Source organism: Centroberyx affinis, unplaced genomic scaffold (genome assembly GCF_046629955.1).
Source record: "Centroberyx affinis isolate AG114_WGS23_722 - 3 ecotype Tasmania unplaced genomic scaffold, CSIRO-AGI_Caff_v1 ptg005379l_1, whole genome shotgun sequence".
NCBI lineage: Eukaryota > Metazoa > Chordata > Actinopteri > Beryciformes > Berycidae > Centroberyx > Centroberyx affinis.
The window spans coordinates 214340-225117 of NW_027282687.1; the positions used below are offsets into that span (position 1 = coordinate 214340).

General features: G+C 42.5%; 1 protein-coding gene and 1 pseudogene across 1 annotated transcript; one reads left to right on the forward strand and one right to left on the reverse strand.

Moving 5' to 3' along the window:
• Positions 1-783: 783 nt before the first annotated feature.
• On the forward strand, positions 784-7441 carry LOC139667226 (cadherin-like protein 26; annotated as a pseudogene).
• A 388-nt stretch (positions 7442-7829) lies between these two features.
• On the reverse strand, positions 7830-10260 carry LOC139667239 (protein LSM14 homolog B-like). The gene is made up of 8 exons (XM_071546685.1): positions 10133-10260; positions 9798-9961; positions 9556-9679; positions 9212-9405; positions 8963-9038; positions 8709-8870; positions 8498-8642; positions 7830-8388 (listed from the first exon to the last, which is right to left on the reverse strand). The coding sequence occupies exons 1-8, from the start codon at positions 10257-10259 to the stop codon at positions 8229-8231; spliced, it is 1152 nt and encodes a 383-aa protein (XP_071402786.1). The 5' UTR covers position 10260; the 3' UTR covers positions 7830-8228.
• Between the last annotated feature and the right edge of the window lie 518 nt (positions 10261-10778).

The following is a 10778-nucleotide window of genomic DNA, read 5'->3' on the forward strand; positions in this document are numbered from 1 at the left end:
AGAAAGACATGTGTTCTTCTTGTGTTCCTAGGATTGAGAAAAATTCTGAGAAAATTCAGGTTATTTTTAAGGCACGCTGATGTTTGTAGACAAGCACTTAGCTCATTTAAGTCAGCATTTAACAAGAATGCTTCAGGGAAAGGTTAAGCTCCTTGTTCAGTAGCTAAAACCAAAACCTGCAGGACAGGTTCGTGTAAAGACCCTCAAAGACCTTCAACTTGCAGGGTATTGAGCCCAAATGATGCATGTAGAATCACAGGAATCAAGTTAGACAGTATCTCCTCGTCAATCTGTTTTTAAGAATTAAGATTATTTTCACATAATACAAATTATGTCTCAGTATTTTTTTTTTAAATTTATTTGTTGGTTTATTTAACAGGGACAGTGCACATTAATAAACATTGCTGTAAATGCGCCAGAGTTAGCCAAGAGGCTATTTTTCATCTGTAGTCCCTGGACCGATGTTACAGGGTCACCCTAAAAACAGAATATAATATAACATAATGTAATATAAGTAACTATGAGGCAGAATGAAGTGAAATGCCCCTTAAGCAGTAGTGTGATCAAAAAATCACCTGATCACTGTAACCAGGAATGCAGCTCAACTGCTTACATAAACACACACTGACATACACACACCTGCACACACACTCACTCATAACCCATGATTATGTTCATGTATGTGGGTGTGTGAAGCGAAAAGGGGCAGGGTCTCTTCTCTCTTCGCTCATATGTCAGTAAGGCAAGTCATGGAACACACAGAGCGGGATTTACTGAACTAGCATGATGCTCTGCTTCTACCTCCTGGTATGTAGAAACACTGACTAAAAATATTTCCAAAATTACTTTCTTTTCAATTTTTATTAAATGTATGTCAATTTCTGATATAATCCAAGATAAGAGAACACAGGGTTCTTAGTTTTTCATTTTCTTCATTTTGGTGTGTAAAACAATATTACCTTAGAATATGGAATGCCATTGCTTTGTTTTGATGAATTTCTACAAAACTCCATTACAAGCACGTTTTGGGTTTTTGTCATTTGTCAGCAAATTGCTGGTCGAAGGATTTACAGTGATGATTCTACATCCCACAGCCTTGATGTGCGATGGTGAAGGTTGCCAGAAACAACATCTTGCCACATAAGTGCTCTAATCAGTCAGTAGTTAATTGGTTGTAATGCGTGTAATGTAATGTGAAACCAACCTGCTCAGTGCATATGCCTACCAGGAAAATGGTCTGTGTGGTCAAACGAGAGGTGCAAAATACAATATTTCAGAAATTCAAGTGTGTACACTCCACTCCAAGAACCGGTTCACCAGCTATACACAGTACAATGAGCAAATTCAACTGCAGAGATGCTCAAATGACATAAATCATGCGCTGCTGGCTATTGCTGAAACAACCGTCCTTACTTTGCATACTATTTACGAGTTGTTATGGGTTGTGTATGTGGTTTCTCTTGTGGTTGGCTGGCTGTTCATCTTTCAGGTGTCTAGTCTGTCTAGTGTGACCTGCTCGGAGCTGCTGAGCCGTCAGAGGAGGTCTTGGATTATTGACTCCTTTAGTATTGAGGAGGGGCATCCGGGGCCCTTCCCATATGTGTTGGGCAAGGTGAGTAAACCAATGAACAAGGTATTCAGCTGTCCAAAGTCCCCATTAACAATGAACAGTTTCAGCCAAAAATGCTATGCATCCATTTTTGAAACAGCTCAAATGCATTAATTGATATTTGTTTACAAAAAAAAGGCAGATTTCTGTCTGAAAAAAATTATATTATGTCAGCAAAGCTCTTAAGATTGCCAATACTTTAATTAGTTGTCTCTAGCTTTATGTGCTTTACTTTCATACCAGCAATCATTTTGTTAAAAGTGACTGTCACTCCTATTTTTTTTGTAGTGAAACTCTTCTAAATAATAAAGAAGAATTTCAGATCCCCAAAGGCTGACTATAAAGTGTGTGGTGGTTGTATTGTAGATTGATATCGAGCGGAAGTATCGCATATATTTTGATCTGTATGGGGAAGGAGTGGATGAGGAGCCAAAGGGAGTCCTGTCCGTACATAGAGAAACTGGCATTTTGTCCGTCCACAAGGCTGTGGACTATGAGGAGAAGACATTACTCAAGGTTAGACATGCACATATTACATACCAACATCCAGTGACATCAGACAATTTCTTATCTAACTCTGCTGTAAAATTGTATTTATACATTGTGACTAACTTCAAGTGAATCATTTCATCCCACAGCTGAAATTTGAGGCCAGAAAGAAAGATTTATCAGTGGACACTAAATTAGGGGTTGAGATTAACATACTGGACATCAACGACAACCCACCACACTTCCAGAGAGATCTGTTTGAAATCAGCATTGAAGAGGAACAGGCACAAGGTAAAGAATATGCTACAGACGTAAAAGGACTCTGGTGAAGTGACATGGTGCTGTACTGAACAGCAGTCTAAAGGGTTTTGTCATTTCCCAACAGGCTCCTTTCTCCTGACTGTGGTAGCCTATGACAGAGACAAGAAAGGGACAGCAAACTCAACCTTCCACTATGAAATCAAATCAGTGTCTCCAAACCCACCAGATACTGAATTCTTCATTGATGAGTTTGGGATGATTTCATTCAAGGATGTTTGGATTATGAGGCAAGAGCTCCTTTTCTTAATATATCAAAATCTCAAAATCACTGGAATAGTTGGAATAATGGAGCAGTAAATACATTGTCTGTTGTGTTGTGACCTCACCTCACATGAGAATATATGAAGATATGTGACATCTGCATTTGACATTAGAGCTATGTCTGGCATTCATGCAGTAAAACTGCCATGCATGCTTTGAGTTTTAAATCCTTTGTGTGTCACAAAAACTTTAAAACAAACTAAAATGAGAATGGGTGAGGTTGACCTTGAGAATTTTTTAAGAATCAGGCACACATCAGAACAGATGTGCGCCTAGGAGCAATTTTAACATGAACTTAACACTTTTCATTTAGCAGCTATATCTCACTGACAGCATATTTACTGCAAAAATGACATAATATCCATCATATCTTTATTTGTCGCAGAAAATGGGGTATGCCTCTTAAACCGAAACAATAGCTTTGCGCAATATGCAAAATCATTCTGCTACTTCACTGAGAAAAGGACGTAGGGAACTTTTATAAATATGTAAATTCAACATTTCTAGCTCAGTATGTGCAATCCTGCTCTGTATACAAAGCAGGACACCATTCATCTACCCATTCTAACCTATCTTCATTTGCATCATTCACTTGTATTCAGGTGGGTGAAGCGTATACAGTGTTGGTGGAGGCCAAGGATCACGGTGAAGTAGTCAGCCTGTCCAGTTCAACCACCGTTCTCATCCACGTCCAGGATGGGAACAACCACCTGCCAACTATCAGCGGACAAACAGTAGGCAGTCCTCTGGGTTAACAACTGGTGAACAGAGTCACTGTGATTTCTGCAGATCATGACGTTTGTTATGCTGATTTACAGTACACACAGCATTTCAAGAAATCACATAAAGTATGAAAACATGACATCAAATGAGACAAATGAGACAGACAGCTTTATTTTTCTGATTGATGCCCATTCATTTTGTGACCACCTTCCCCTTAAATTCATGTAAAAAAACAGAAATTTGCTGTGCGGTGATATACAGATGTGTGTGCAGAATTATTGACCGCCCTTGGGATTGTTGTTAGATTGTTAATAGATTTCTAAATGCCTCCTTTTGACGTCTGCACCCTGGATTCATACAACAGGGCTCTGGCAAAGTGAAAGAAGGGGAGACTGGCTCTTTTCCTCTCCGGCTGCATGTCACAGACCGGGACAGTCCCAACAGCCCAGCATGGAGAGCCAAATACACCATCCACGGTGACGAGGGAGGGCACTTCAAGATAGACACAGACCCAGACACCAATGACGGAATCCTGACAGTAGTAAAAGTGGGTGTTGTTTGACTACATGCTTTACATTTCACTGACACCCACCTATGGTCTGACACACCATAATTACAAACTGTTTTTTTACTTGTAGTACAGTATGTTGGGACATTTTCAAATGCTGTACTGTTATTGAATTAGAAAAGGTCTTTTTTAATCATAAATATATCAAGAATAAAAAAAAAGGCTCTCTATGTTTTCTGTACTGTTTAATTTCAGCCTTTGGACTTTGAGGAGGGAGCAGAGAGGCAGCTGTCCGTCTCGGTGGAAAATGAGATGCCGCACTTTTCCTGTCAGGTGAAGGAGAAGACCTCCACTGGCCTCTGGACGGTTGACACCAGCGGAGGTGAAGTTGGTTCAGGTCAGCCTCATTCTGTGAATGTCCTCATTCAAGTGGAGGATGTCAATGACCCACCGGCGTTCAGTGTGACTGTCAAAGAGGCCATGTTGGAGGAGAATGCCCCCATTGGAACCTGGGTAGAGGCAGTGACCGCTGCTGATCCCGACTCCAGTCATGCAAGAGATTTTGTGTAAGTGCGATGGGAATATTGGAGGATTCTTTCCAATATTTAAGCAAAGTTCGTAGAGTTTGATGTCTCATTTGGAGCCTCTTACGTTCAAAATGGCTACAGATTTATTTTATGATTAGACATTTATTGGGACATAAAGCCCATTGCATTTTTCCACAGGTACATGGTAGGACATGATCCTGATGGCTGGGTGACAGTAGATCCACAGACAGGCCACATCACTACAGCCAATATACCGGACAGAGAATCTCCCCATGTGGTTAACAGTGTCTACACCATCTTACTGCATGCAGTGGATAATGGTAAAACTAAAAGCAATGCTGGCTGACACGGACGTAGACCCTATATTTCATATTTTCATGACCATGGAAAGGTTGCAATCAAATTTCCACTGCTTTTGTGACACTACTTCTTTGTCTTGGACAGGAGAGCCACCTATGACCGGCACAGCCACACTGCTGATCCATGTGAAAGACCAGAATGACAACGTGCCACAGCTGACAGTGAACCACATGGACATGTGTGTGTCTGATGACCCCACCAGCACCAACATCACAGCCTTTGACCTGGACGACGAGCCCTTCGGAGGGCCTTTCAGATTTGAGCTGCTGGGGGATATCAAAGAAAAATGGAAACTGGATTCTTCATATGGTAGCAACAGCAATCTCCCGTATTTAGTTCTGAACTGAGAAGCTAGAAATATCTGAAACAATATTTCAGAATCATTAAGCAAACAACCATTTCGTTAATTTTCCCATTAATTCTCACAGGTTACATGGTGGAGCTGGTGAAGGAGCCTAGTGTGTATGCCGGCCCACACACAGTGGAGCTGAAGATCTCTGACATGCAAGGCCAGTTTGCCGTTTGCAACCTCAGTGTGACTGTGTGCGACTGCTCCGTTACACCCAACTGCCGGAGCAGCAGGGCCACTGTCACGCAAGTCGGCTACGGAGCTATGGGCATTGTGTTCGCCTCGCTGTTTATACTACTGTGTAAGAAACTCTGACTCACTGCCTTTACGTTAGCAGAACTGGAACATACTATATATTTATTTGTTCCATTTCGCTCAAGGGAAAACTTATTTGCATCCTTATTTATCCAGGCAAGTTGACTTAGGACAGATTCTTATTCACAGCTGACCAAGGGAAATATTTGTGGGACAAGGGCTGTTGACATACACATCTAGGAGAGGGTCGGTACAGCCACAGTCAAACCCCAACCTCAAAGCCTCCAGACTGTCTGGGGATTCAAATCTTCCTGTCACAAATTTGCCACTCTAACCATTAGGCTACTGCTGTTAGAGAACAAGAGTATGGTATTTTTTCATTTGTGTCCCACTGACAGTTCTCCTGCTGTTGGCCATCATCATCTCCTGTAAAGAGGAGTTTGCTGCTTTGGAGAGTGACAATGCCTCTGGAGAAACCCTGCTCACATCAAACATTGAGAAACCAGGAACAGACTGCAAGGTTAGTCCTCAGAAAAGTTTGCAAACAAAGCAGTATTTTTCCAGATTTACCCCCATACAAATATCAGTAACAGTTTCCTGTTTTTTATTCAAGGTATCTGATATACTACAAACATTGTCCACTGACAAGGAGCACAAGGATCTATCTGATTGGTGCAGACTGGGTGAATCAATACAGCAAACACACCATTCAGCAAAGGTAGGTATTGACGGGTGTTAACTCAGTTGTCAGGGGTAAATGAAAGTGATATGGACATCCACCACTTTCACTGGAGCTGGACAAGGACTGAACACACTTTACAAAGTCCAACTTGGTCAAACAGCTGCTCGCTCCCATAAAAAACTGGAGCAGGAATGTTGTGTGGACCAACTTTGAAGTTTGCAGTTGTTGAGCACAGTCTCTTCTTTCATTCATTTTGACAGGTTATGGAGCAAACCTTCACTTACCAAGATGGCATAGATTATACAAGGGAAAGCCTTGCCTATCAGTTCAATGGCAACTCTTGGAACACGGTAATATGCATGTCTCATTACTACTTTTTAAATAAAAGGCCTGGTCAGTGAGAGATCAAATAACTACTTGACAGTCCAAATATTCACTTTCATTTTTGCTCATCTCATACTCTCACTTTTCTCCAATCTTAGATGACCTCACAGTCTGTTATAGGCAGTGGATACCACCACAACCACCAGGTACAGTCACAGTTGTATAGTTTGTGCTCATTGTCAGTATAAGACATTGGTAGAAGGAAGTTAATTTGGTCTCAATGTGAACTTTGTGTCATGTACAGGTTCAGGACAGGAGAACAATGCATTCCCTGTACAACAAGAGCTCAAGCTATGTGTCAGACGCTGCTCTCCTGGCCCTGCTCCATCGGGTGTGTAGTGTGCATACAGTGTCTCTTTCATGGTTAGGGGCGGGGCTGTGACTTGTCAGAATGTGGTCTATTCCAGTGGTTCTCAACGTGGGGTCCGGGGACCACCAGGGTCCTTGAGGGGGATCCAGGGGGTCCCAAGCAAATTGATGAAATGTTCATCTTCTGCATTATTTCATTTACAAGAAGTTAACACAATTACAGGATGTAGAAGAATGACTGTTTTATTCTCAGATTTGGGTTGAGAGACAAAATCTCAAAATTGGAAATCTCAGAATTTGGGGTCCTTAATATGAAAAAGGTTGAGAGTCACTGGTCTATTCTACTGCACAAAGCACTACAAATGCATGTTGGAGCCTGCTGCAGCAGAATAAACAATGTATTCTAAGGTTTGACTTTGACTTCCCCCCACCCCCCTTCCAGAGACTGTCCTCTCTCCAGGCCATAGAGGAGGATCTGGGGGAGTATCCGCCTCACCCCTATGTGGATGAGGGGGACTCCGACATCCTCTCCGAACTGGGGCGCATCTCCATTTCCGATGACAGTTTGGACCAGAGAGCCCTGCAGGACCTGGGCCCCAAGTTCATCCAGCTGGCTTCCATTTGCAAACCACCACATATATAAAACTGAAAACACATTCTTAGGTAGCCAGCTTCTGCTGTGTGATATGCCATTTGTTCTGGGAGTGGGTGAAAGAACTAGAAGTTATCTTTTCTAAGTATGCAGAGTGTAATTTTGTTCCAAGTTGTGATATTGTTGGATGATCCAAATCCTTGTTTCTATGTAAAAAAGCTTTAAAATGTTGTAGGTTAAGAATGTTTTGGGGAATTTGTGATATCAATAAAGTATGCCAGTCTAACAAATCATTTCTCATGTAATTTATTAGTTATTGTTACAGAACAAGTTTCCCCATAATGTCAATTTACCAAGAGGGAAAAAAAGTACAACTGTAACTCATGTTCATCCAACTTGTGGGAAATGGTCCTTCAAGAGCATTTTGAAGGGGGGGGGGTAACAGTTTGACAATCAAGTAGACGTGCCATCTAATTCATTTACAAAGAAGTTAGTTGTAAAAAAAAAAAAAAAAAAATACAAAATTAAATTGCATGCCTGCTGGCTTGTTCATTCAAGAGACAAAACCAAATTGCATGCTTCCAAATTGACTACCAATGAGTAAATTCTTATTCCTAGAGCACAGCGTCTGGATTCAAAAATTGAGAATTGCATATAAAGGTCTAAAGTACAATATTCCCAACAATACATTTGGGATGATAATAAAAAAAAAAAAAGAAAGCATCTCTGCTTCTTAGTGCTTCAGGGGGGAAATTAAGGAGGGTATTCTTCTTAAATAAATCTGAAAATGATACTACTCATTGTCTATTTACAGAAAAGGTTAACAAAAAAAAAGCCTTCACACCCTCCCACTACCCATTTTAGGGAGGGCTCGCTGGTCAGTGTTGCTCTGCCCTCTGCGTGTGCGATAGCCTCTGAAGCCCCTGCCCCTCAGGAAGCGGCCTGGCACGCCGAATGTTTCCATGTTCAACTTTTTCTCCTCCGCCCAGGTGGTTCTCCTGAGAATAGGGGGGAAAGAAATTTAGCTGCGAATGATAAAACCCTGCAGTAAAACAATCAAACACAAAGTTAATCTAAATCATGAATGGGCAAAGAGTGCATAGTCACCTGGGCTTAAGGTCTGATGGGATGTTGTCAAAGAAGCATTTTGCCTTGTCGTAATACTTTTCTCTGAGAGTTTCCTCCTCCGTACCCTCGCTGTTCTGGGTTTCCACCCCAGCACTCACCTTCTCCTCTGTATCTGCAGCAGGTTTAAAAACAAAAAAAAACAAAACACCTTGACGTCTGCTTGCCGTCATTGAACATGACAGTTGATATCCTTTGATAGTCAAGATACCTTCAGTCTCCTTTGTCAGATCATCTTTGTTGAACTGAGCGTTTGCAGTTTCAAAGTCAAAATCGGACTCAAACTGCAAGGTTGTAGCCTTTGAGTTTTCCACCAGCAGCTGGCCTCTGCTACGGTTCCTGGACCTGCGACTGCCTGCAGGCGAGCACCGGAATCAGTCATTAGACACTGGAACTAGACAGACCATTGTAACGTTTAGTTTACAAACCACAGTTTTCATTCGATACCTTGTTTTCGTCTTGGTCTCTGGTTCTCCTCGTTGCCTTGACCTTGAACCTTGGCTGTGCTGCGCTGAGGCGTTGCCTGACCTAAACAGGAGTAAATTACACGTTCAAGATGGTTTTCAAATCAGTTTACGGGAGAGACAATGGAAGCTCATAGAGATAGAAGATGAGCGACTCCTCTCAGGCCAAAAGCATGTATGTATTGAACTGGTGAGAACACATTGTTTTAAGACCTACTGTCTTCGTGCTGACAGTACGAGTATCATTCTTCCTTTGAGCCTGGGAACCGTCCCGGCCAGAGCGCTGGGTTGGACGAACAGGCTGTCTGCTCTGCTGCTGGGATGACGACGGTCCCCTTTTCTGGCCAGCATTGGCCAATGGCACCGTCTGGACAGCCTGCTCTACCATGGGACCTCTTCTGGCTGGGATACCCTGAAGTCCCGCTCCTTAGGGAATGGGAACAAGCATGACGGGGCTTAATCAGATGTGGATACACTTGAGACGCAACGACAGAAATCTGATGGGTGTTGGCAGAAAACCTAAATCTAGTGTCATTGAGAGATCTACTGTGTCCGAGAGCTTTACTGTACCTAGGCCCAGTGCTGCAGCATACTGCTGGTTGAGTAGAGAGCTAGCAGCCAGCTGGCTGTAGGACGGCATCATGTCTCTGTACGGACTCCAGCGTGGGTGGTACGCAGCAGACGAGCTGCCGATAGATGACTGCAAAATCAAAGATACAGAGCTTATCAGTTCTGGATATTATGACTTACTTTTCATACTGTACAACTCAAGGAAATGACTACAGAGCCATCAGGTCCTTCAGCGCTTCACAGCCTACCTGTAAAATAGCAGGGTCATGAGGCAATCCATGGTGTGGCTTCGGTGGCTCGGACACAGTGATATCCTTGATGTCACTTCCTCTGAAAATTATGTACTCGTAAATTTCATCTTTGGGTGGCACTGGTCTGTCTGTATGTCGGCCCTCTGTCCCATATGATTTAACTGTTGGGGGAAAAAACACAGACACACAAAAAAGAAAACAGGATTCATCTATAATTCTGTAGCATACTATAGATCATGGCTGCTTACAATAATAGTAGTCAGAAGGGAAGAAACACAGTGAAGGCCTACCTAGTCCTTGTTAGGCCCTCACCATGCAAAATACCAACCTACCTTTGGCTAAAGCAACCGTGGACTTGTCCGTGTCCACAGAGGACAAAATCCCCTCATAACGAATTTGTGCTTTGGAAATCAAACTTATTTTACTACCAATATAAGGGGTTCCTCCTCCAGCACTCATGTTCGGTCCTATTGCAGGATATTCCTTATTTTAATAAGCACCAGCTAGCGTTCACCTACAGCCAACACCAGACATTAACTAAAGTGCAGGCGCATAATCAGTGGGCAGCTGTGCCCTTTATAAGATTGCCGGTGACACACCTCCTACCTTCGGGGTCACGTTAGGCTGCACGCGGGACTGGGTTCGCTCCTTTAGTATACAGGCGTACACCGGAGGCAAATAGCAGGGCGGCGGAGTCTGCACTCATTTTAAAAGTGGAAGCTCGTTCATACTAACACACATACAGCAAGGTAGCCTAAAACAATGGCTCCCAAACCGGGGTCCGGGGACTTCAGGTCCTTGAAAGGATTTGTAGCAGCTGCCCAGCAAAATGAGGAATTATATAATTTCACTATTATTTAACTCCCCACAGAATGACAATGCATGCACTTTTTTCATCGCAGGTTTAACTACTCCTGTTATCCCCCCACCAAATAAATATGTAGCTAATTCATATCTAATAAAAAAAACCTTCTCAGA

Coding starts and splice junctions, on each gene's coding strand:
- LOC139667239 (XM_071546685.1), bottom strand. CDS start 10,259: ATGAGTGCTGGAGGAGGAACCCCTTATATTGGTAGTAAAATAAGTTTG. Junction 9,406..9,555: donor GCAGTATGCTGCAGCACTGG/GCCTAGGTACAG, acceptor CCATTCCCTAAG/GAGCGGGACTTCAGGGTATC. Junction 9,039..9,211: donor GGAAGAATGATACTCGTACT/GTCAGCACGAAG, acceptor TGTTTAGGTCAG/GCAACGCCTCAGCGCAGCAC.